Source organism: Mus musculus, chromosome 18, assembly GCF_000001635.26.
Source record: "Mus musculus strain C57BL/6J chromosome 18, GRCm38.p6 C57BL/6J".
NCBI lineage: Eukaryota > Metazoa > Chordata > Mammalia > Rodentia > Muridae > Mus > Mus musculus.
Genome location: NC_000084.6, coordinates 37,736,218 through 37,760,450, shown reverse-complemented (window position 1 = coordinate 37,760,450; position 24,233 = coordinate 37,736,218). Strand labels below are relative to the sequence as shown.

The 24,233-nt window shown below is 46.4% G+C and overlaps 20 protein-coding genes across 20 annotated transcripts in view; all 20 read right to left on the bottom strand.

Annotated features, from left to right (window-relative positions):
• Pcdhga11 (protocadherin gamma subfamily A, 11) overlaps nt 1-4,678 on the bottom strand; it is an 86,101-nt gene extending 81,423 nt beyond the window's left edge. Inside the window, exon 1 of the mRNA NM_033594.2 lies at nt 2,084-4,678. Within this exon, the coding sequence (NP_291072.1) occupies nt 2,084-4,510 (2,427 nt within the window). The 5' untranslated portion in view covers nt 4,511-4,678. The remainder of the gene's footprint in view (nt 1-2,083) is intronic.
• Pcdhgb7 (protocadherin gamma subfamily B, 7) overlaps nt 1-8,832 on the bottom strand; it is a 90,252-nt gene extending 81,420 nt beyond the window's left edge. The window contains exon 1 of the mRNA NM_033579.2: nt 6,258-8,832. Within this exon, the coding sequence (NP_291057.1) occupies nt 6,258-8,672 (2,415 nt within the window). The 5' untranslated portion in view covers nt 8,673-8,832. The remainder of the gene's footprint in view (nt 1-6,257) is intronic.
• Nucleotides 1-13,435, bottom strand: part of Pcdhga10 (protocadherin gamma subfamily A, 10) — a 94,855-nt gene extending 81,420 nt beyond the window's left edge. The window contains exon 1 of the mRNA NM_033593.4: nt 10,846-13,435. Coding sequence (NP_291071.1) covers nt 10,846-13,263 — 2,418 coding nt within the window. The 5' untranslated portion in view covers nt 13,264-13,435. The remainder of the gene's footprint in view (nt 1-10,845) is intronic.
• Pcdhgb6 (protocadherin gamma subfamily B, 6) overlaps nt 1-18,357 on the bottom strand; it is a 99,780-nt gene extending 81,423 nt beyond the window's left edge. Inside the window, exon 1 of the mRNA NM_033578.3 lies at nt 15,793-18,357. Within this exon, the coding sequence (NP_291056.1) occupies nt 15,793-18,210 (2,418 nt within the window). The 5' untranslated portion in view covers nt 18,211-18,357. The remainder of the gene's footprint in view (nt 1-15,792) is intronic.
• The window catches only part of Pcdhga9 (protocadherin gamma subfamily A, 9), a 104,928-nt gene extending 81,413 nt beyond the window's left edge, over nt 1-23,515 (bottom strand). Inside the window, exon 1 of the mRNA NM_033592.3 lies at nt 20,908-23,515. Coding sequence (NP_291070.1) covers nt 20,908-23,331 — 2,424 coding nt within the window. The 5' untranslated portion in view covers nt 23,332-23,515. The remainder of the gene's footprint in view (nt 1-20,907) is intronic.
• The window catches only part of Gm37013 (predicted gene, 37013), an 889,226-nt gene that overhangs the window by 81,423 nt on the left and 783,570 nt on the right, over nt 1-24,233 (bottom strand). The window lies entirely within an intron of this gene.
• Gm38666 (predicted gene, 38666) overlaps nt 1-24,233 on the bottom strand; it is an 874,243-nt gene that overhangs the window by 81,423 nt on the left and 768,587 nt on the right. The window lies entirely within an intron of this gene.
• The window catches only part of Gm38667 (predicted gene, 38667), an 868,072-nt gene that overhangs the window by 81,423 nt on the left and 762,416 nt on the right, over nt 1-24,233 (bottom strand). The gene's annotated exons all lie outside the window — the stretch shown is intronic.
• The window catches only part of Pcdhga1 (protocadherin gamma subfamily A, 1), a 180,096-nt gene that overhangs the window by 81,420 nt on the left and 74,443 nt on the right, over nt 1-24,233 (bottom strand). The gene's annotated exons all lie outside the window — the stretch shown is intronic.
• Nucleotides 1-24,233, bottom strand: part of Pcdhga2 (protocadherin gamma subfamily A, 2) — a 172,944-nt gene that overhangs the window by 81,420 nt on the left and 67,291 nt on the right. The gene's annotated exons all lie outside the window — the stretch shown is intronic.
• The window catches only part of Pcdhga3 (protocadherin gamma subfamily A, 3), a 167,539-nt gene that overhangs the window by 81,423 nt on the left and 61,883 nt on the right, over nt 1-24,233 (bottom strand). The gene's annotated exons all lie outside the window — the stretch shown is intronic.
• Pcdhgb1 (protocadherin gamma subfamily B, 1) overlaps nt 1-24,233 on the bottom strand; it is a 161,599-nt gene that overhangs the window by 81,420 nt on the left and 55,946 nt on the right. The window lies entirely within an intron of this gene.
• The window catches only part of Pcdhga4 (protocadherin gamma subfamily A, 4), a 156,634-nt gene that overhangs the window by 81,420 nt on the left and 50,981 nt on the right, over nt 1-24,233 (bottom strand). The window lies entirely within an intron of this gene.
• Pcdhgb2 (protocadherin gamma subfamily B, 2) overlaps nt 1-24,233 on the bottom strand; it is a 152,014-nt gene that overhangs the window by 81,422 nt on the left and 46,359 nt on the right. The gene's annotated exons all lie outside the window — the stretch shown is intronic.
• Nucleotides 1-24,233, bottom strand: part of Pcdhga5 (protocadherin gamma subfamily A, 5) — a 147,496-nt gene that overhangs the window by 81,420 nt on the left and 41,843 nt on the right. The window lies entirely within an intron of this gene.
• The window catches only part of Pcdhga6 (protocadherin gamma subfamily A, 6), a 134,770-nt gene that overhangs the window by 81,420 nt on the left and 29,117 nt on the right, over nt 1-24,233 (bottom strand). The window lies entirely within an intron of this gene.
• Nucleotides 1-24,233, bottom strand: part of Pcdhga7 (protocadherin gamma subfamily A, 7) — a 127,040-nt gene that overhangs the window by 81,423 nt on the left and 21,384 nt on the right. The window lies entirely within an intron of this gene.
• Pcdhgb4 (protocadherin gamma subfamily B, 4) overlaps nt 1-24,233 on the bottom strand; it is a 121,495-nt gene that overhangs the window by 81,420 nt on the left and 15,842 nt on the right. The gene's annotated exons all lie outside the window — the stretch shown is intronic.
• Pcdhga8 (protocadherin gamma subfamily A, 8) overlaps nt 1-24,233 on the bottom strand; it is a 116,168-nt gene that overhangs the window by 81,423 nt on the left and 10,512 nt on the right. The window lies entirely within an intron of this gene.
• Nucleotides 1-24,233, bottom strand: part of Pcdhgb5 (protocadherin gamma subfamily B, 5) — a 110,900-nt gene that overhangs the window by 81,420 nt on the left and 5,247 nt on the right. The gene's annotated exons all lie outside the window — the stretch shown is intronic.

Genomic DNA, 24,233 nt, shown 5'->3' with positions numbered 1-24,233 from the left:
AAAGTTTGGAGTTTCATAAGAATAAACACCACACAAAACATTCAAATACTTTTTTCTTGCTTCAGGACAAACTTAGGCAACTGTTCTTATCCTAACAACTGAAAGAAATGTTCCCAATCACCCAATCAATAATGAATTATGTTACGATCAAACTCCTAAATGAGAAACGTTAACTTGAAAGGAAATATTAATGTGCAAGTAATTTGAATCAAATCTCTAGATGTGACCCAAGGATGTGGAGTTTGATTATGAAGGTGATTCCTGTGGTCAAATCTCCATAAGTCTCTTTTCCTTGTTTGTCTTTGCTTCAGATGACATGCACACTATTGGATATGTATTGAGGCTTCAATAGCAAGCTTTTTCTTTCTGATTACCACAATTGACTACGCTTAAATAAATGTAGTGCAAAATTAACTTAAGGAAAGAAAAAAGTATCTAAGCTGCTATATTTCTGAAGAAGAAGAAGAAGAAGAAGAAGAAGAAGAAGAAGAAGAAGAAGAAGGAGAAGGAGAAGGAGAAGGAGAAGGAGGAGAAGGAGAAGGAGAAGGAGAAGGAGAAGGAGAAGGAGAAGGAGAAGGAGAAGAAGAAGAAGAAGAAGAAGAAGAAGAAGAAGAAGAAGAAGAAGAAGAAGAAGAAGAAGAAGGTGGCAAAGGCGAAGGAAGGAGAAGGAGAAGAAGAGGAAGGAAGAAAAAGAAGGAAGAAGGAGAAGGAGAAGAAGAAGAAGGAGGAGAAGAAGGAAGAAGAAGGAGAAGGAGAAAGAAGAAGGAACAGATGACTACACGCAAAGTCAGTCTTTGTCCCCCAAGGACGCTAAGGATTGCACCAAGGGTCGTGCACATGCCAAGCACATGATCACTGGCCTGTATCCAAGCCCTTAAATTAATCACTTATACAATGCAAAAATCCACTCCAATCTCTAACTTTTTGCAAATCACATACACACATTGGAATTTGAAACTTATTGAGAAGCATGGGATAAAAATAATTTCCAAGTTTGAATTTGTTACATCAAAAAGCATTTGAGCAGGGCAGTGGTGGCTCATGCCTTTAATTCCAGCACTTGGGAGGCAGAGACAGGCAGATTTTTCGAGGCCAGCCTGGTCTACAGAGTGAGTTCCAGGACAGCCAGGGCTACACAGAGAAACCCTGTCTCAAAAAACAAAACAAAACAAAACAAAACAAAAAAAAGAAGAAAGGAAGAACGGGAGAAGGAAAGAAAGAAAGAAAGAAAGAAAGAAAGAAAGAAAGGAAGGAAGGAAGAAAGAAAGAAAGGAAAATAAAAAAAGAACAAGAAAAGAAAAAGAAAAAAACAGGAAAAATAAAAGCATTCTACGGGGCACTACAGTAAAAGAATAAAAGGAAGCAACAACAACAACTCAACAGTCTGGTTAATCTTCAGAACAATGTAGTGAGTTCTCAGTAGTAATGGATAGAAAGCATAAGAAAAAAAATGGTGCTGCATGGCCTCTTCCCACTAAAACCTTGCCAAGTTTCGATAGGATAAAGCAATGATACAAAATCGAAATAGTCAACAGGATCCAAATATTCCATCGGCCATCAAAAAGCAAAACAGAACTGATCCATGCTTCGAAGAAAAGCTCATTACAAGCCGAGTGTAGATAAATGGGCGTGTAGCTGCAGTGGGCGTGCTACAGAGTTGAATTCAATTTAAACATTAGAAGCAAATCGTGGTAGACTATAGAGACGCTGTGAAGTTGAAATTAAATTCCGTTTGTGCATCATCAAATTGAATCATGATTAGTTTGCATTGGTAGCCACCAATCACGATAGACAAACAACATTGAAGGTAACTCACTACAAAGCAAGCAAAGATAATCGATATAGCTCTTCAAAATCGAAAGAAAAGACGCAAGTACCAAAACTTGACTTTGACAAAGCTCTTCTGAAAAGAAATGTTAATCTGTTGATGTTGTAAGTTACACAAACCAACGGGTAGTGTTCTAATATGTATGGACCAATTTCACTCACCCAAGCCTAATTTTCATACCCAGCTCAACAAAAGCCCCTTCAAGACTTGTGCCAAAACAGGAACAATTGGGAGACAAAAACATTTATCTCTCACCTGAATATCTGTCGGTTCACATTTGCCTAAAACTGTAGTTGAGTCTTCAGTTATCAGGAGAGGCTCGCTTTTCCCACAGCTCTCCTGGCTGATGAGTGTGTCTGCATAGTTGGGCTGCGGGAAGATGAGGTGACTCTTCCTTGAGTCTGCAGTGAGCGAAACTTCGTGGGAATACGTCTGGAGGAAAGCGCGCATCCCGTCCACGCCCACAAAGTGCGAAGGAGGCACACCAGCCAATCCGCTGGCAGCCTGGAGCAGACGTAATGAGTGCCAGCGCCTAAGCTTGAGAGCCAGCAGTACCATGACAAAGATGAGGAAGATGCAGGAGACTGCAGTGATGGCCACCACTAGGTAGAGGGTGAGGCCTGACTCATCCGGGTTGGCGGGAGACTCCAGACTAACCAAGTCCTCCAGAACCTCTGGAATGCTGTCAGCCACCGCCACTGTGAGCTTGACAGTGGCGGAGAGAGGAGGCTGGCCGTGGTCTTGCACAGTTACCACGAGACTCTGTTTGAGAGCATCTTTGTCCATCATGGCTCGGGCCGTGCGTACCTCCCCCGTGTGCAGCCCCACGGAGAAGAGTCCTGGCTCGCTGGCTTTGAGCAGGCGATAGGACAGCCAGGCGTTCTGCCCGGAGTCTCTGTCCACAGCCACCACCTTGGTCACTAAATAACCCGGCTCTGCGGAGCGAGGTGCTAATTCCACACCAGTGGAACCATCGGTAGGGAGAGAGGGGTATAAAATCTCTGGAGTGTTGTCATTCTGGTCCAGCACGAAAAGGGTCAGCGAAATATTGCTGCTTAATGGTGGGTCGCCATTATCACTAGCGGTCACTCCCAGTTGTAAGGTCTGGAATTGCTCATAGTCGAAGGATTGCAGGGCATACAGCACACCCGTGTCTGAATTGATAGAAACGTAAGAGGACAGAGGTGTTCCCTGGATGGTGTACTCAGCCAGAGAGTAAGTGACCTGGGCATTTTCTCTGCTATCCCTATCAATGGCGGTCACCGAGAAGATAGAAGAGCCTCTGGGGTTGTTTTCAGGAATGTAGGCCAAGTAAGAGGAGCTAGAGAAAACTGGAGGGTTGTCGTTGGCATCTGCCACTTTGAGCAGTAGGTGAGTTTCTGTAGACAACGGTGGACTGCCCTGATCTTTGGCGATCAATGTAATATTGTAGCTCTCCACCTGCTCCCGGTCCAGTTCACTATTTGTTATCAATTTATAATAATTTCCATACGTCTTTTCTAACTTAAAAGGAAGACCACTAGGAATGAAGCAAGAGACCTGACCATTTTCTCCAGAATCTTGATCTTGAACGTTTAGAAGAGCAATTACTGTGCCCGAAGGAGAATTTTCCGGCACTGAGTTACTGGCAGAGGTGACAGTTATCTCTGGAGCGTTATCATTCACATCTTCAACCGTGATCAACAACGTAGTGGTGCTAAGCAGCCCTCCACCATCCTGGCCTTGAATTTCCATCTCATAGAATCTGTATTTTTCAAAATCCAGAGGCTTTCCAACTAGAACCTCCCCAGTTTGAGAATTCAGTTGAAATATTTCAGAAGCTTTGCTTTTCATTTTCCGGAAAGAGTATATCACTTCCCCGTTGATCCCCTCATCTGGGTCTGAGGCATTTACCACGAGCACCCGCGTCCCGGAGCTGAGGTTTTCAGGAATACTCACTCTATACACAGGCTGTGTAAATTTTGGGATGTGATCATTGACGTCGAGGACCACCACGCGAATGGGAACCGTGCCCTTGCGGACGGGATCTCCCCCATCTAAGGCTGTGAGGAGGAGGTGGTGAGATGCCTCTTTCTCCCGGTCCAGACCTTCCTCCAGCACTAGCTCTGGATTCTTGTCCCCATCAGTCCCGCCTCTCACCTGCAAGGAGAAATAACTGCTTGGGCTGAGCTGGTAGCTCTGGAGGGAGTTCATCCCTGCGTCTGGATCCCTAGCGCTAGGAAGAGGAAATCGCGACCCAGGACTGGTATGCTCGCTGACTTTGATCTCTACTTCCTCTTCCCGGAAGCTGGGAGCGTTATCGTTAATGTCCAGTACTTCCACCTCAACTCCGTAAATCTTCAGGGTTTCCTCCACGAGAATTTCCAAATTCAGCATGCAGGAGGGCATCGTATCACATAGCTCTTCACGGTCGATCCTACCTGCAGTGACCAAGCTGCCGCCTCGCGGATTCAGAGAGAAAAGCTGCGATTGTCCCCTGGAGATGATGCGGACTCCGCGTTCCGCGACCTCCCAGGGCTCCAGCCCCAGGTCTTTGGAGATGTTGCCTACGAAGAAGCCTTTATCTGTTTCTTCTGGAACCGAGTATCGGATCTGTCCTGTCCCAAAGGTCAGCAAGGTCCCCAGGAAAATGCACAGCGGGATCAGCGCGCGGCGGTCCAGGCGCTGAGACTGATTCGCCATGGCTGGGTGTGAGCGTTATTCCGTAAGGGTCTTGCGCCGGTTTAATTTTTATTTATTTTTCCGAGTCAGCTTTTGTGTCTACGAGGTTCCAGGTATCCCGCATCCAAAACATATTCCAAAGCGAACGGAGGTGTTTTTACTTCCAGAGTTGAGATGCGTGAGTATCCATCCTTTTCGGCTTTGTGTGCTAGAGATTCCGGAGAAGTACTCAATAGCTTTGTCCTCCCGTTCCCCGATTGGTCAACAGCGGCGCCTAGAGCCCAATCTTATTATTGCAACACTAATAAAAACCCGGTGTCTGTTGCGGAGAAAACTGTCACACTCACCTTTTCCGTGGATCCTAACATTTGTGAAGCCGACAACAGCAAACAACAGCTATGTGATGTGATGTAAATTTTACCAAGAGCACTTATGAAAAGGGTAGTTATTAGATGGACTTGTTTAATTAAAAAAACGTTTCAAAATAACACTGGGACTTAAAATACACAGGTTAGTTGTGATTCCAGCTGGTTTTACTAACTGTAGAGACGCGGCGTTTGTGAATGAGAAGCCAGCATGGTCCAGACGAAATCCTCAGGTAGGATTCATGGCTATTATTCTTACTACTTTTTATTCAAGGTTTTATCTTATTAGTTTAATTATGAGTATATGCATGTGTCTTTGTGAGTATGTGCACAGGCAAGTATGGGTTCATGTGAAGTCCAGAAGAAGGTGGAGCTGGAGTTATCGCAGTAGTAAACTGCCAGTCATGGGTGCTGGGAACCGAACCTGGGTCCTCTCAAAGAGTAATGGCGCTCTTAACCACTAAGCCATCTCTCCAGTTTCCACCAACGTTGCTTTTATTCTTAACGAGTTATTTTTAATGAGTATGATAACGACGGAATGTTCCATTCAAAATTTTAATAGTATTATGGTTATCATTTAAAAGATAATAAAATATGCCTGTAAATCATATCCAAAACTAGAAGGTATTTTGATGAAAAATTGACGTGAGATTTTTCATATATTTGTGTGTGTTAGAGTCAGGAGGAGGAGAGAATTAATTGGTAATTGAAGCAAGACCTAGAGCACACTACATGCTCAAACTTAAAAAAAGAACAAAAGAAAGAAAAGGAAAGAAAGGAAAAGAAAAGAAAGGAAGAGAAAAGAAAAGAAAAGAAAAGAAAAGAAAAGAAAAACACCTTAAGAATTAAATATGGGCCGGACAGTGGTGGCGCACATCTTTAATCCCAGCAGTTGGCGGATTTCTGGCCAGCCTGGTCTACAGAGTGAGTTCCAGGACAGCCAGGGCTACACAGAGAAACCCTGTCTCATAAAACAAAACAAAGAATTAAATACGATTGGATAGTAGAGTATTTCAGCACCTCAAACCTTCTGCATGCTGGATAGAACTGGTTTTGGTTCACACGAGGTACAAGTTTGTTTCCATAGCACACTCCCACACCCTTCCAAAAGCAGTGATGCCCACAAGTTTGACCTACATTTCTATTAGGATCCTAAAGCTCCTACAATAGATCCCAGTGCAGTGGTCCACGCCTTTAATCCCAGCGCTTGGGAAGCAGAGGCAGGCGGCTCTCTATGAATTCTAGGCCCTCCTGGTTTACACAGCTAATTCCAGAACAACCAGGAATACACAGAGAGACCCTGTCTCAAACGAAACAAAACAAAACAAACCATCCACTAAAATAGTAGCTCTATGTAGGAGTACGTTGGCGTACCGGAATATAAAAAGCATAACATTAAATACCTGGTTAAAGGTCTTCTCGTCTGCTTCAACACCAGGAGTTAAAATACTAGCCAACAGTGCCGAGGAGCTATCTTTGTTGAGAATATCTTGTGCGGCTGGACAATCTCCAACGGATGAGAAGTAATTAAATTCTGGTTTAAGTTGATCTCCCGGCACGCACAGATTATAGGCATAGGGCAATGTTCCCTCGCTGTAGTTGGGTGGAAGTACTGGTCTAGATTTGGAACCAAGAACCGACCCAAAGCAACCAGTGGATGAAGGGCTGGAAGACTGTCGCAGGCGCAAAGCAATGGCGAAAATTACTGCGAGAAGGAAAAGCACTGAGATCAAGGCCAAAGCCACCACCAGGTAAAACTGAAGCTCACTCTGAGGGTCGGAGGGGATGGGATGATCGACGAGGTCTGGCAACGCTTCTTGTAGGCTGTCTGCAAAAACTAGGAGCAGTGTAGCAGTGGCAGACAGAGGTGGCTGTCCACCATCACGCACAGCGACCAGAAGGCGCTGACGAGCTGCATCCTTGTCGCTCAAGGCACGCGCTGTGCGCACCTCGCCCGTGCGCAGCCCCAGGCTGAAGAGACCGGGATCGCTGGCCTGCAGCACGTGGTAAGACAGCCAGGCATTGTGTCCTGAGTCTGCATCCACAGCCACCACTTTGGTGACCAGGTATCCAGGCTCAGCGGCACGGGGTACCATGTCGAAGAGTGCAGAGCCATCGGGCTCCAGCGTGGGATACAGCACGCGTGGCGCGTTGTCGTTGCGGTCGTCCACCAGCACGCGCATGCTCACGTTGGCGCTGAGCGCAGGCGACCCCTGGTCTCGCGCTTGTAAAGTCAGCTGGAAGGAGCGAATCTGCTCATGGTCAAAGGCACGCTGCGCGTACACTACTCCACTGTCCTGGTTCACGGACACGAAGGACGACAGCGCTTTTGGTTCTAGGTCGCTGGCTATGATGGAGTAGGAGACGAGGCCATTGGATCCCACATCTGGATCCCATGCTTTGACTTGGGTTATGGAGGTACCGGGCTGGTTGTTTTCTGCTACGTTTATCAGGTAGGCCTGCTGTTGGAAAACAGGTGCATTGTCGTTGACATCAGCGACGTTCAGAGTGATGGTTGTGCTGGAGGAAAGGGGCGGCTTGCCCCTATCAGTGGCTGTGATAGTAACGTTGTACCCTGGGGTCTGTTCCCGGTCTAGGATGCTATCTGTTACTAACTTGTAGTAATTGTTGGAAGAAGAATGAATCTTAAATGGATTGTTTCCGCTTAAACTGCACATGACTTCTGCGTTTTCCCCAGAATCTCGATCCCGTACCTTGAAGAGGGCCACAACAGTTCCGGAAGGAGAATCCTCCGAAATCTGATCAGAGAGAGAAGTGATGATTATTTCTGGGCGGTTGTCGTTCTCATCTAGAACCTCTATAATTACTTTACACTGTGAAGAAAGAGATCCTCGGTCCTTTGCCTCCACATCAATCGTATATTGCTCTACTTCTTCAAAATCCAACGACTGGCGAGTTACAATATCTCCTGTTATGGGATCCAGAGAGAACTGGGCTTTGTTAGCCACACCTAGGAAGGAATATGTAAATTCTGCATTGATGCCCTCGTCTTGATCCATTGCCTTTAGCCTTAGGACTGTGGTTCCTGGAGGCAAGTCTTCTGGAAGGCGGACTCTGTACACGTCTTGGCTGAACACTGGGCGGTTATCATTGGCGTCCACCACTCGGATTCGGAGCTGAGTAGTACCAGTACGGGGCGGGTCCCCACCATCTACAGCAGTCAGCATCAGGTGGTGTGTGCTCTCTGCTTCTCGGTCCAGCATCTTTTGCAATTCTAATTCTGGGTATTTACTACCATCAGGATTGTCTTTCACCAACAATAAAAAGTAGTCGTTAGGACTTAACTGGTATTTACTTAGAGAATTCATACCAATGTCAAGATCTTTTGCTGACTCCAGAATTGTTCTCGCCCCTGGGCTGTCGGATTCACTTATCTCTAGGTTTATTTCGTCTTTTGGAAATTGAGGAGCGTGATCATTAACATCCTCAATCTCCACAACGACATGAAAAATATTTAAAGGGTTTTCTAGCACAGCTTCCAACTGCAGCTCACACTTTCTCCTCCCTTTGCATATTTGCTCGCGATCTATGCGGTCCTTCACCAGTAAGTCCCCGCTCTCCGAATCCACGCTGAAGTGCAGCTTCTCAGCGCTGACCCGCAGCTTCCGAGCCGACACTTCCAGGACACTGAGCCCCAGGTCCTTGGCGAGCTTCCCCACCACCGACCCGCGGTCCAGCTCCTCAGGGATGGAGTAGCGGACCGGCTGGCCCAGCGCGGGACAGAACAAAGGCAGCAGCAGGATAAACAGTACCTGCGGGCGGCCGGGGCGCTTCCTCCGCGCGCTGCTCCCTCCCATTGCTGGCTCAGGTCCCCTGTAGGTCTTCAGATCTTCACAGTAGGAGAGAGTTCAGCCTACGAGGGTGGAGGTCCTTTTGGCTCGGGACAGCGGGACCCCAGTTTTGTCCTGGGAATCGGTGTCTTAGTCTGTATGAGTGAGAGTTCCCCTTGGTGTGTGTATTCGTTTCTGCGCAGGAAATTGCAGCTTAGAGACTGAGGGATCGGGGCATCAGAGCTTGCTCTGCACTGGCCGACAGCGGCGCCCAGAGGCTCTGAGTGGAATTGCAGTCTGGCGTTTCAGATTTTGGGGGAATCTTTTATTTTCTGTGTTAAGTTGATAGCCAAAACATTTGAATTTTCTTTCTCATTGATTTTGTTTCCCTAGTGAAATTTTTTATTAATAAATATTCTTTCATATATAAACATGTATACTCATTTTGGTTAGATTGAAAGTGTATTTCCTTCAAATTAAAAAGCGTGAAAGAAAGTGAAGGCCCACAGGACCAATGGCCCATTGTTACCCAAGTCCGTCATCTACGGGAAATGACTATCTCTCTTTTTGAGGACAATTATATTTGCCATCAGCTCTAGCTCTCGTTAGTTATAAAGTAAATACCCCTGCACCCACATTTAGACACTGGAATGCAACCCTGACTGTATCCAAACATCCAGGATGTTCAGCATTGCTCTCAAAAATTTAATAGAACATTTGCAATGTCAAAAGAGTGCTCTTGAAGCTTGCACTTTTACAAATAACAGAACTGAAATATGCACATAATAATTGTTACTCTTGTGGGACAAAGATGTAGGACAATGACTTCAATGGATAAATCGTATTATAACTCCAGAGCCTTTACTTACCTTCCACGGATCTATGGCTAGCCAAGAGTTGACACAAAAGTGTCAGGGTCTCAGGTGTATTTTGAGACGCTGTAGAGTACTCTTTATTTTAGTAACTTCTGGAGCGTAATAAAAAATCCAGAGATCGAATCAAATATATTACTATTTTTCTTGAACTACATGTGCTCAGCAATATCTTCACCAATCATTTGTTTAGAAGAGTTTCATGAACATCTTTGCTTGAATTCAGATCTTCTGATGAGCTGGCAATTCTTTCTTTGCTCTTAGCTCTTATTTTATTTTTTTTATTGGATATTTTCTTTATTTACATTTCAAATGTTATCCCCTTTCCTGGTTTCCCCTCTGAAAAACACCCTCCCCCTCCCCTCCCCTCCCCCTCCCCTCCCCCTCTTAGTTTATTGTAAAGCTCTGTCACAGCACTTGAGATTCTGCTGGCTGAGTTTTCTTCTACATTAGAGAGAAAATATCCTCATCACGTGGTTAGCTTTTGCTCTTGGGAATGTGAGCAACGCTGTCCACCCCAACCCATATTTACATTTTAGCTTTAATCGATGGCATGTATAATTTTGGAGAAAAAAAAGACAAAGAGAACAAAAATTCTCAATTTAACCTTGCATAAATTCTTGGAATCATCATCGGGCAAGAAAAGTGAAATTAAAAGGCTGTATAGTAAGATGCCACACAATCATATGCAGAAGGAATGCCGCTGGGCTAATGGGCTTGATTATGTTTATAAAGATTCTAAGCACATAGTTATGAATTGTTGGTTGGATATTAATGAAAAACTTCAAATATCTAAAGCGTATATTCAGTTATTGTTTGAAAAAATGTATTCGAAAAGACATATTGTTTTGTCCTTTAAGAACACCAACGAACAGCCTTAGATTTAGTTTGTGTGTCTGTCGGGGCCAATGCATTTGTTTCTGACATTTACTTAATTTTAACAGACTTGCCTTCAAAAGAGCTCCGGTCTGCTAAAGTGGTAGGGTTGCAGCATGTGGTCAGCGAGGACACATAAATCAACTGACACTTCCACATGAAGTTAGTTCCCTTGTAGGGAGCATCCATGTTGTACTCAGCAATAAAACACAAGGTTCTGCCAAAGCTACTCACACAACCTTAGGGCAACCTAGGTGATTTTTCACCACAGTTCCCAGTACAGTCTTAACTAGCAGATTCTACTCGCTAATGTTTTAGCAAGAGGCAAGCTGGAACCTGGAACCGTGAGAAGTGATTTTAAAATAGAGATCTACCATTTCCAGCATTTGGGCTCAAGCACAACGGTAAATCGGCTCGTAATTGTTTAAAGAATAAGTAAAATCAGAACTCACTGGCACCAAAGGAGCGTCTTCTACAGGACACTTGGAATCATCTAACAAAGACAAAGGATCTTTTTTCTCACAGCTCTCCTGGCTGATGAGTGTGTCTGCGTAGTTAGGCTGCGGGAAGATCAGATGACTCTTCCGCGAATCAGCAGTGAGGGAAACCTCGTGCGAATAGGTCTGCAGGAAAGCGCGCACCCCGTCCACGCCCACATAGTGAGAGGCAGGCACGCCAGCCAATCCATCTCTCGAAGACTGCAGCACGTGAGACTTGTGCCAGCGCCGGAGTTTGAGTGCCAACAACACAATGACAAAGGCGAGAAAGACGCAAGAAACAGCTGCCACTGCCACTACTAGGTAGAGTGTGAGGTTTGAGGCCTCAGAGTCCTGTGGTGGCTCCAGGTTGCCCAAGTCTGCCAGGACATCAGGGATGCTGTCAGCTACTGCAACAGTCAAAGTGACCGTTGCGGAGAGAGGAGGCTGGCCATGGTCCTGCACAGCCACCACTAGACTCTGCTTGAGAGCATCTCTTTCCATCAGGGCTCGGGCTGTGCGCACCTCACCCGTGTGCAGCCCTACAGTGAAGAGCCCTGGTTCGCTGGCCTTGAGTAGGCGATAGGACAGCCAGGCGTTCTGTCCCGAGTCTCTGTCCACTGCCACCACCTTCGTCACCAGATAGCCCAGCTCTGCTGAGCGGGGAGCAAGCTCTACCCCAGTGGAGCCGTCGGTGGGCATGGTGGGGTACAAGATTTCTGGAGAGTTGTCATTTTGATCCAGCACAAACAGAGTCAACGACACATTACTGTGGAGGGGCGGCTTTCCGCTGTCGCTGGCAGTCACCTGTACCTGCAGTTCACGAAACTGCTCATAGTCAAAGGACCAGAGCGCATACAGGATGCCAGTGTCTGAGTTGATGGATATGTAGGAAGAAAGTGGCGCCCCCTCAATGGTGTCTTCAGCCAGGGAGTAAACGATCTGGGCGTTCTCTTTGCTGTCTGGATCGAGGGCAGTCACTGAGAAGATGGAGGCGCCTCTGGGATTGTTCTCTGGGATGTAGGTAAAGTAGGACGGATGAGAGAAGGTAGGTGGGTTGTCGTTGATATCTGCCACTTGCAGAGTGAAGTCAGCTTTGGTTGACAAAGGTGGGTTTCCCCCATCAGTGGCTGTTACTGTGATGTTGTAAGCGGGTACCTGTTCCCGATCAAGGGCTCTTTGTGTCACTAGCCTATAGTAATTGTCAATGGACTTTTCTAACTTAAACGGAAGATTCCCTGAGATGGAACAGGCTACCTCTCCATTCTGCCCGGAGTCTAAATCATGGACGTTTAGTAGGGCTATGACAGTTCCCACCGGCGAATCTTCTGTCACTGGACTGAAGAGAGATGTGATGGTCACCTCAGGACTGTTGTCATTTACATCTTCTACTGTAATCAGCACCTTCGCAGTTGCAAGATAGGCCCCTCCATCTTCAGCTTGGATTTCTATTTCATAGAAACTCATTTCTTCATAATCTAGATTTTCAGAAATTTTTATTTCTCCGGTATGTTTGTCTAGTTGGAATTTGGACAATTGTGTGTCCAGCGATTTTCGGAATGCATATGTCACTTCTCCATTGGCACCTTCGTCTTTGTCGGTGGCGGTTACCTTTAGCAGTTGGGTGCCCACAGGCAGGTTCTCCGGAATGTTCACGCGGTATTCAGTGGAGGTGAAGACTGGAGCATTGTCATTTGCATCAAAGACGGTCACAGTGATGAGGACAGTGCCCGATCTGGGAGGGTTTCCTCCGTCAGAGGCCACGAGGACCAGGTGGTGAATCGCCTCTTCCTCACGATCTAGGGCCTGTTCCAGCACTAGCTCCGGGTACTTGACGCCCTTAGCACCGCTCTGAACGACTAGGGAGAAGTGTTTATTGGAGCTGAGCTGGTAGCTCTGCAGAGAATTCACTCCCACATCCGGATCAGTAGCTTCCGGGAGAGGAAAACGCATTCCTGGGGCGACATTTTCATTAATTTTTACATCTAGAGTTTCTGCTTGGAATTTTGGCGCATTGTCATTGACATCCGTTACCTCTATTTCTATCCCGAAAAGTTTCACTCTATCTTCAACAAGGATGTTAAAGCTGACGAGACAGGGCGCGCTCTGGGCGCACAGCTCCTCCCGGTCTATCCTGCCCGCGGTGACTAAGCTGCCGCCTCGCGGGTTCAGAGAGAAAAGCTGAGACCTACCTCTGGAGATGATGCGGACCCCGCGTTCCGCCAGCTGGCGGGGCTCCAGCCCCAGGTCCTTGGCGATGTTGCCCACAAAAGAGCCTTTCTCTAGTTCCTCAGGAACTGAATAGCGGATCTGCCGAGCTGCGGATTCCCAGGGCATCCATAAGAAAAGGAGGACCAGTTTGGTGCGCTCTGAGAGATTCCTTTGAGCGGCCATTGTCTTCTGACTACGGAATTCTCTCAAAGCTTTTCCCGATCCGCCAGGCGCCCAGTGTGTTTCACCCGGTTCTTTTCTTCTTTCTGTGACCCCTTGGGTCTCCCGCAGCGGAAGCACCTTAAAGTGCGGAGTAATTTTCGTTGCAGCCCAGGAGCCGGTTTGCCGGAACTGTGAGGCTTTAAGCTTTTGGACCCTGAGAATCCCAACTGTGCTCCGGTGGCTTTTTGCTCCTCGTAGGTGAACAGCGGCGCTCAGAGTCGGAAGAAGTTACTGCACCCACTATAATATTTCAGCAAATGCATTTTTCTGTTGAATTATTTTAGTTTACTTTAATTTCCTTTGGTGTCTCTGTTTTATTTTGTTTTTGGAGAGGGCGTGAGATTGAAAGCAGGGCTTCACATTTACGTAGGCAAGAGCTCCAACAGTGAGCTGCATCAGAGCCCTTCTCAAGGTTTCTTATTGGAGAGTATAATAAGCTAAATTGATAATATTTGGATTTTATTTTCAACAGAAGCACACCAACTTAAAACATAGTAATGTTTATTTTGTATTGAAAAATCTTACAACTTTGGTATTCATTCACATGGAGACAGGTATATTTCTTTTGATAAAATTCACTTTGAAAGATGATTTAAAGCTTCCTTTAATTTGATTGTTGTTTCGTTTAGAATCCTGTAAAAGGCCGGTCTTCTGGTCGCTGTGCGTGATGGTGGACATTTTGTGCGTGATAGTAATCCTTGACATGTTGGAAAGATGTACTTTTTCTTATATAGGATTTTTTTTGAAATTTTATCTTTTTTTTTTTTAGTTTTTTGTTTGTTTGTTTTGTTTTGTTTTGTTTTGTTTTCAAGACAGGGTTTCTCTGTGTAGCCCTGGCTGTCCTGGAACTCACTTGTAGACCAGGCTGGCCTCGAACTCAGAAATCCGCCTGCCTCTGCCTTCCAAGTGCTGGGATTATAGGCGTGCGCCACCACGCCCGGCTTTGAAATTTTAATTAGGCTATTTAGAAATGAACTCATCAAATAATTAGAAAGTAAAACAAACAGTACAAGGATTTCAGGCACAAACCTGAAACAAAACCAAAGATCTGGTGATGTGAACTCTTTTTTTTTTTCATGTAGGAAATCAAACGATGTGAGGCAAGTGCTCTACACTTGAGCTGAACCCCAGCCCTGCTGTACAGTTTTGAATAAGCACGTTTCTATGCCAAGTGTTCTATTTCATCAGAGCATTGATACAAATATTAACAGTGTCTTCACCTAGACAGTTTACCAGGAAGTGTGAAGAAGTGAACTTTCTTTTGTATGCATTTAGAGTTTAGCCTGCCCACCCACACCAGGAAGGGGTCACAGGCTCACTTTTTTCATATTGAAAACAGGTTGTTTGTAAGTGTTTCAGTCAACATGTCACTCTTCAAATATTTTGTTACAGTTTTGAAAGGCCAGGGTTTTGCCCCCTGAGCATTGGAATTTTAGGTAGGCACTGGCCAGGCCCAACCATAATTTTTTTTTTCTTTCAAAGATCTTAAATCCCAAACATACAGAAAGGAAAAAGGCAAGAAGATCTCACAGTCTTCTTGGAAATCGTTTCTTTCAATGTAGAGGAAGAGATTGAGAAAAGGCACGGAAGCAGTTCTAAGAAAAAAGATGGATAACAGGATGGGAAAGGCAGAAGAACTAGAAGTAGAGGAGAATGCCCCTCGAGGGCAGTTGTGTTGACTTTTGGGGACCACAAAACCTTGGAGCTATGAACAAAACGTCAAGCCACCTCTCAAGCATCGCATCTGAGCCTGAGCAGAAGCTGGAAGACATCAGCAGAAGCTGATGTCGCAGTCACCTCCCCAAGTGCTCCCAGGTGGATGCAAAAGGTGAAAGTAAATGGAGATGCCAAAAGGGGGCAGAAAGAATCGATAGCCAATGGTTTCCTGGCAAGGAGCACCTGTTCTGATTGCTCAGCGTGCTTCAGCATTTTAGACATTGAAACATATAACCTCGATGCATACATCCATTTAAGTAGGGAGCTTGGCTAGGCTATTCATTTATTTGGTTAAACACCAAGATTACTGCTTTAAAAGTTGTTTTATGTGTATGAGCGTTTGGACCTCATATGTGTATATGCACCACGTGCCCATGCCTGGGGCCCAGGGAATCGAGAAGGAGGTGTCAGATTCCCTATGCCCTGGAGTCCATAGTGATGGTTGTGAGTCACCGTGTGGGTGCTGGGAACCGAATCCAGATCCTCTGTAGGAGCAACAAGTGCTCTTCACCCTCCCTTGACCCACCTCTCCAGCCACAAGACCTTTACTGCCACTGTTTGCCAATCAGAGTCTTACAAAATATCTCCAATTTGTTAACGATTTTTTTCTACCGAAGGATAAATTTATTATGAACGAAATGTCATCATTTCACCATTGAGAAGACGGTAATTAGCTACTGAGTTTTCAAATGTCAACCTAGATACGAAAATGAAGTTACTATACACGAAATAAGAGAAAGTAGGATTATTAAAGAAAAAAAAAATGAAACTTACCGGTGTTAGAGTCTCAGGATGTGTTGTCAAATCATCTCCAAGGTGAAGCGGAATTAAGGCCCCAGGAGAACTACCGGAAACGATCTCTTGAGAAGAAGGCAAAGGTGCGCTACATTTCAGAAAATTTAACTCCGCCTTTCCCGTTTGCCCAACGCACAGATTATAGGAATAGGGTAGAGTGCCCTCGCTATAGTTGAGAGAAACCCCTGGTCTAGCCTTAGAACAAAGACCAGACTGAAAGCAGCCCCAGACCGAGGGGCTGGAAGAGTGTCGCAGTCGAAGTGCAATGGCTAGAATCACAGCCAGGAGGAAAAGCACAGAAATCAAGGCCAAGGCCACCACCAAGTAGAACTGCAGCTCGGCTTGCGGATCAGGGGGCAGTGAGCGGTCACTGAGGTCTGGCAGGGCCTCCTGCAAGCTATCAGCGAATACTAGAAGCAGCGTGGCGGTGGCCGAGAGGGGTGGCTGTCCACCATCGCGAACACCAACCAACAGGCGCTGCCGCGCAGCATCCTTTTCGCCCAAGGCACGCGCTGTGCGCACCTCGCCTGTGCGCAGTCCCAGGCTGAAGAGCCCGGGATCGCTGGCCTGCAGCACGTGGTAAGACAGCCAGGCATTGTGTCCTGAGTCTGCGTCCACCGCCACCACTTTGGTTACCAGGTATCCAGGCTCGGCAGCGCGTGGCACCATGTCGAAGAGCGCAGAGCCGTCGGGCTCGAGCGCGGGATACAGCACGCGTGGCGCGTTGTCGTTGCGGTCACCCACCAACACGCGCATGCTCACGTTGGCGCTGAGCGAGGGCTTTCCCTGGTCGCGCGCCTGCAGTGTCAGCTGGAAGGAGCGCAGCTGTTCGTGGTCGAAGGCGCGCTGTGCGAACACCACTCCGCTCTGCGCATTCACGGTCACGTAGGACCACAGCGATTTAGGCTCCAGGTCACTGGCTATGATGGAGTAGGAGACATGACCATTGGCCCCCAGATCCGGGTCGGAGGCGCTGACTTGAGCGATGGAGGCTCCAGGCGGATTGTTCTCTGCCACATGGACTATGTATGAAGATTTCTGGAAAGCCGGAGCGTTGTCGTTAATGTCAGTGATGTGCAGAACGATGGTTGTACTGGAAGAGAGTGCTGGCTTGCCTTTGTCCGTGGCGGTGATGGTGACATTGTACTGTGGGTTCTGCTCTCGGTCTAGGGCTCCATCTGTTACTAACTTGTAGTAGTTGCTAGAAGAAGCTTGGATCTTGAAAGGCAGGTCTTTGCCTATATCACACGTGACTTCCCCATTTCCTCCGAAATCCCGATCTCTCGTTTTGAAGAGGACAACCACCACTCCCGGAGGAGAATTCTCCAAGATATGATCAGAAAGGGAGGTGATGGTGATTTCTGGACTGTTGTCATTTTCATCTAGGACTTCTATGATGATTTTACACCGTGTAGAGAGACCACCGCCGTCCTTCGCTTCTACTTCCATGGTGTACCTCTCTATGTCTTCAAAATCCAGAGACTGGTTATTCTTGATCACGCCTGTTTTCTCATCTAGTGAGAACACGTGTCTTGTGCTCTGCGCAGTGCTCCGAAAGTAGTAAAGTATCTCAGCATTGACGCCCTCATCCTCATCAGTGGCTGTCACTTGCAACACAGAGGATCCTGGGGACAGATTTTCACTAACACTGACCCAATATTCCTCTTTGCTAAACACTGGAGGGTTGTCATTGTTGTCCTTTACAGATATTTCTATCTGAGTGGTGGCACTCCGGGGTGGGTCCCCTCCATCCAAGGCAGTCAGTATCAAGCGATGAGACCTCTGTTCTTCCCTATCTAGGAGTTTCTCCAGAGACAACTCTGGGGTTTTGCCACCATCAGGATTAACTCTAACCATTAATGAGAAATAAGGGTTGGAGCTTATCTGGTAATCTTTAACCGAATTCAAATTTATGTCGGGGTCAGTGGCAGGCTCAAGGGGTATTCGTGTACCAACCGCCACAGTTTCTAAGATTTCTAAACGCGTTTCTTTCTTCTCGAATTGAGGAGCATTATCATTAACATCCTCAATTCCCACAACGACATGAAAAATATTTAAAGGGTTTTCCAGCACAGCTTCCAACTGCAGCTCACACTTTCTCCTCCCTTTGCATATCTGCTCGCGATCTATGCGGTCCTTCACCAGTAAGTCCCCGCTCTCCGAATCCACGCTGAAGTGCAGCTTCTCAGCGCTGACCCGCAGCTTCCGAGACGACACTTCCAGGACACTGAGCCCCAGGTCCTTGGCGAGCTTCCCCACCACCGATCCGCGGTCCAGCTCCTCGGGGATGGAGTAGCGGACCGGCTGGCCCAGCGCGGGACAGAACAAAGGCAGCAGCAGGGTAAACAGTACCTGCGGGCGGTCGGGGCGCTTCCTCCGCGCGCTGCTCCCTCCCATTGCTGGCTCAGGCCCCCAGTAGATCTTCAGATCTTCACAGCAGGGTACGAGGGTGGAGGTCCGTTTGGCCCGAGACAGCGGGACCCCAGTTTTGTGCTGGGAATCAGTATCTTAGTCTGTATGAGTTCCCCTTGGTGTGTGTATTCGTTTCTGCGCAGGAAATTGCAGCTTAGAGACTGAGGGATCCGGGGCATCAGAGCTTGCTCTGCACTGGCCGACAGCGGCGCCCAGGGGCTCTGAGTGGAACTGCAGTCTACCTTGTTTAGAAATCCCTACCCAAAATATATGTATAGCTCTGAACATGGGGTTATGAAAGAGCCACACATTTTAATCTCACGGTGGGGTTACAGTGGATACTTATGTGCTTTTAAAGAAACTTACACTACATTGTGGAACATTCTGTATTATGTCGTGAATCTTCACAGACAGATCAGACCAACTAACTTCAACAGTGATAAACACAAGGCCAACTTTGTTTTGGGTATATTGAATTTTCTGGCTATTCAGAAGAAAACCCAAAATATTTAGTGTAATTTAACACGTTTTAAAAGACGAGACAAAAATACCAATAATTTCATTTTTCACCCTGTTTATATTCTAGAATCTGTTTTCTACACACATAGTTTAAGAGCAATGGAACTGGCCATTTCCCACCCTCTTCTCAGCCATCAGTGTACTTACCTATGTTGTGTTTTTAGACTAAAGAACAGTTGGGTTTGGAATCATTTGTCTGCAATCACGAGACTAGCCTGAGAGACACAATGAGACCCTGAATCAAAAAGCCAACCAAACCAAACCAAACTAAACCAAGCCAAACCAAACCAATATGTCTTCACTGTGTTTCTGTAAAAACTCCTGATCAGAAACACAGGAAAGAGATGCAAGTAGCAGCAGAGCTAGTTGGGAGGAGTGGGGAGGGGTGGGAGGAGTGGGGAGGATAGAGGTAGGAGGTGGCAATGTGAGAGTGAGTGTGACAGAAACACACCACACAAGTGTGGAAATGTCATAGTTAATACATGCTAATCATCATTGAAAAGGGAAGTGATGTTTTGTGTAGTTATCTACTTACCACATCACGAGTATCTATGCTGTTATTCTTTCCCCAAAATTAACATGCATTTAAACTCATGATTTGAATATAGATATGATTCCTTAGAAGAGAAATTTTAAAAATTCATGTCATTATTAAAAAAATAAGATCCCCAAAGAATTCTTATTTTTTCCTATCAGCTTAAGGAAGAAAGAATGATTTCTTTTGCTTCTTCTCTAAGGTGCTGTAGATTGAACCAGGAGCTGTGCACAACTCCTTTACCCAGGAGCAACACCTGTAGTACTAAAAAATGCTTGAAGAGATTAAAATGTCTGTGTATCATATTGTATATCCAGAATATACCTTAATATCAACATCTAGATATTTAAACTTCATATTAAGCACACAATTTTCTACATCCATAGAAGCACCAGTAGTCTTCAATGGATCTAGGCAACGTAAGTTTACAATAGGAAAAGGTTTTCAGATGGGGTTTTCTACATAGCCCTGGCTGTCCTGGACTTGATTTGTAGAACATGCTGGCCTTCAACTTAGAGACCTGCCTGCCTCTGCCTCCTGAGTGCTGGAGTTAAAGGCATGCACCACCACACCAGGCTGTAAATAGAAACTTTTCTAGTTTCACCTCTTTCCTTTTCTTTTCTCAGACACAGTTTGAACCTGGTGTCTCACACATGACTGAGCAACACTCCCCTCTCTAAGGTGTATTGTCAAGTGTTCTCCTACATGTCATCTGTTACTTGAATGCTGACATTATGGTTAAAAATCTAAGTAATAAATTATTTTTCCTAATAGTTAAAAATCCAGTGAAATCTTAGAACCTCTTCCCGCATGTCCCAAGAATAATTTCTGACTTACACTCCATGTTCAGGTTGACTTCTCCTCCCAGAGATTGGAGAATTGAGCTGGAGCCAAAGTTTTGATTCCCCAGATTAGCAACTTCTCTTGGCAAGCCTACACTTGAAAGAAGGGTGTCAAACCATTTTTCATAGCTCGATACTATATAGCATTGGGAGACCCAAGCCTTTAATGCTATTATCTTGATGGATGCTACAACTTTCACCATTAAAAGAGAAAGAAAGCTTTGCTGGGGTTTGGAAATGATAGCTGAAGCTCGACTCTTCTCCCTCAAAGATCTTTAAACACAAATAATTTCTACGGACTTAGGGGTCTGGGAAAGCAATAGTTCATTGAGATATTCTCCTGTCGCAGAAACAGAAATGTGGAGGCAGAGACTGTGGGTTTTCAGTTGTTTCCCTAAGAAAGGGGAACTTTTTGGTTCACCCCTACAAAAGTATCACTCTAGAAACTGTTTTAGGAGCAAGAGCTACAATGAGGGGTTTTGGGAATAAAGATACATTCATGTCAGGAAAAGAACTGTAGCTTAGAGACTGTAGAGAACGACTGTACCCAACCAAGGCACTCTATCCAAACAGCTCCTCCACGCAGGACAATGAGAACTGCCCCCATCCACAGGAGTTTTGTAAGAAAGTGAAAGTCATCCCAGTGTCTGACCAATAAACCTAGATGATGTGGGTGAATCTTAGACTCATGAAAACTTGAGTGGTTACAAATATGGAAATAGTAACTTCCACAAGACTAAGAGAGAATTATCATACTTAATAAAGAAAAAAAAGCCCAGAACTCACAGGAACCAAAGGAGTGTCATCAATAGGAAACTTGGGCTCAACTGAACTGCACAGAGGTTCACTCTTCCCACAGCTCTCCTGGCTGATGAGTGTGTCTGCGTAGTTGGGCTGGGGGAAGATCAGGTGGCTCTTCCCAGAGTCAGGTGTGAGGGAAAACTCTTGAGAATAGGTTTGTAGGAAAGTCTGAACCCCATGCACACCCACAATATGTGATGTTGGTACCCCAGTGGATCCGCCCATTGCATCCTGCAGCAGGTGCGAAGCATGCCAGCGCCGTAGCCTAAGGGCCAGCAGCACTAGCACAAAGAGTAGGAAGACACAGGAGACCACAGCAACTGCTACCACCAGGTAGAGAGTAATGTCAGAATCGGGGTCTGCAGGAGTGTTGATACTGCCCAAGTCAGCTAGGATGTCAGGGATGCTGTCTGCCACAGCCACTGTGAGAGTGATGGTAGCTGAAAGAGGTGGCTGGCCATGGTCCTGCACAGCTACCACGAGGCTTTGCTTGAGTGCATCTCTCTCTAGCAGGGCCCGAGCTGTGCGTATTTCGCCTGAGCGTAGCCCCACTGTGAAAAGTCCTGGCTCACTAGCTTTGAGCAGACGGTAAGACAACCAAGCATTCTGTCCAGAGTCTTTGTCCACTGCCACCACCTTGGTCACCAGATACCCAGCCTCTGCTGAGCGGGGAGCCAGTTCCACACCAGTGGAACCGTCAGTCGGGAGGGAGGGATACAGGATCTTGGGAGCATTGTCATTCTGATCCAATAGAAACACAGACAGGGACACATTGCTGCTGAGTGGCGGGTGCCCGTTGTCACTCGCCTTCACCTGCATTTGAAGGTTTTGAAACTGCTCATAGTCAAAGGATTGCAGAGCATAGAGCACGCCAGTGTCAGAATTAATGGAGACGTAGGAGGAGAGTGGTGCCCCCTGGATGGTGTTTTCCACCAAAGAGTAAGTAACCTTAGCATTCTCCTCGTCGTCAGGGTCATGGGCGCTAACTGAGAAGATGGAGGTGCCTCTGGGGTTGTTTTCGGGGAGATAGACTGAGTAGGAGGTTTGAGAGAAGGCAGGAGGATTGTCATTGATGTCAGCCACATACAGGGTGATGTGAACTTCTGTGGACATGGATGGGGTTCCCCTGTCTGTTGCTGTCACTGTGATGTTATACTCAGAAGCCTTTTCTCGATCAAGGATCTGGGCTGTCAACAACCTATAGTAATCGTCTACTGAGTTTTCTAATTTAAAGGATGGGTTCTCCTGGATGGAACAGACAACTTGCCCATTCTTCCCAGAATCTTGGTCATGAGCATTGAAAAGGAGGATTACTGTCCCTGGGGGCGCATCTTCCCTTACTGGGCTAAACAGAGAGGTAATGGTCACTTCCGGCCGATTGTCATTTACATCTTCTACCATAACTACCACTTTGGTCCGCCCTTTCAGTCCCCCACCATCTTCAGCCTGTATTTCCATTTCATACAACGAACATTCTTCATAGTCCAGATTTTTCGCTACTGTCATTTCCCCAGTGTTTTCATGAAGATGAAACAACAGCGAATGCTTTTCATTAATTTTCCGGAATTTGTATGTCACCTTCCCATTGGCACCCTCATCCGGGTCGCTAGCTCTCACTGTGAGCAGCAGGGTGCCCGGGGCCACATTCTCAAGGACTTTCACGCGGTAAACCGGTTGGTCGAAAACAGGGGCATTATCGTTAGTATCCAACACTGTGACCTGGATGAGCGCTGTGCTGGAGCGGCGTGGGTTGCCGCCATCGTAGGCGGTGAGGACCAGGTGGTGAGTGGGTTCTTCCTCTCGGTCCAGGGTGCGCTCCAGCACCAGCTCTGGGTTTATAGTTCCGTCGTCTCCAGTTTGCAGGTGGAGAGAGAAGTGGCGATTGGGGCTGAGCTGGTAACTCTGGAGGGAGTTTATGCCCACATCTGGGTCAACCGCTTCTGGGAGTGGATACCTTGCTCCGGGGGCAGCGATTTCACTGATTTTTACAAACAAATTTTCGGCCTCAAATTTTGGCGCATTGTCATTGATATCAACCACTTCTACTTCCACCCCATAAAGTTTCACTCTGTCCTCAACTAGGACTTTAAAGTTTAGGAGACAAGTCGCGCTCTGAGCGCACAGCTCCTCCCGGTCTATCCTGCCTGCGGTGACCAAGCTGCCGCTCCGCGGACTCAGAGAGAAAAGCTGGGTCTTACCTTTGGAGATGATGCGGACTCCGCGCTCTGCCAGCTCACGGGGCTCCAGTCCCAGGTCCTTAGAGATGTTTCCCACTATATAGCCCTTTTCTGTCTCTTCTGGCACGGAATAGCGGATTTGCCCGGCCCTGGCCTCCCACAGCATCCCTAGCAGTGCACACAAGACGACCAGTTCTCTGCAGTGCGGGCGTCTGGCGGGGGCAGCAGCCATTGTTGCTTTTGCTACGGAATTTTCTCAGAATGCTCTTTCTGCTCGCTAACTCCTTAGGCTCTTCTTTTCTTCCTCAAACTGTCAGATGATACTTATTCCTCAGGAGAAAGCCAGAGCATCCCAAGTTAGAAGGTTGAATTTTGCTGTAGTCCCGGAGCCAGTTTGTAGGATGTGCAGGGCTTTGTGTAGGTGCTGACAGGAAAATCCGGATGGAGCTGGGAGTTTTCCTTAGTGTTGGTGAACAGCGGCGCTCAGAGTCGGAAGTCGTTACTACAGCATCTGAGACATTACACCCCTCTCTTTGCCTCCATCAGTGTCTCTTCCTTTCTCTATCCCACTCTCTTTTCTTCCCCAAACCCCCTTCCCTTTTTCTTTCCTTGCTTTGTTTCTTTCTTCCTTCACCCCCTTCTCCTCCCCTTTCACCTTTTGTCCTTTTGAGAAAGTGTCTTACAAGAACTGAGTCGCCCAGGCTGGTCTTGAAGGCTTGTATTCAAGCAACCCTCCTGCCTCAGCCTCCAGAGCACTTGTTCTTCTCTTGTAATCCCCTGAAATATTTGATTATAGATGATTGCTAAAGAAACTGGTGCTCTCTGTTTATTGTGATTTTAGATTTTCTAAGCATTTTTTGGGTATTCGTATTTCAAAAGCAACTACCATTTGTGGATATCTGAGTTGTAAATGAAGTGGAATGATATTTCTGTATTAACTCTCAAAAGATTTTTGGCTTAATTTTAGCCCAACTTACTTTAAATTTGGGTTTGTTCTCTCTCTCTCTCTCTCTCCTTAAAATTTCATTTTTGGGATGTTTTGTTTGCATATATCTTTACAACTTTTAGAAATAACTTTGGTGTAAAGGTTATATAACACTCATGTTTTCTTTATACTTTATGATATGTGTGTTC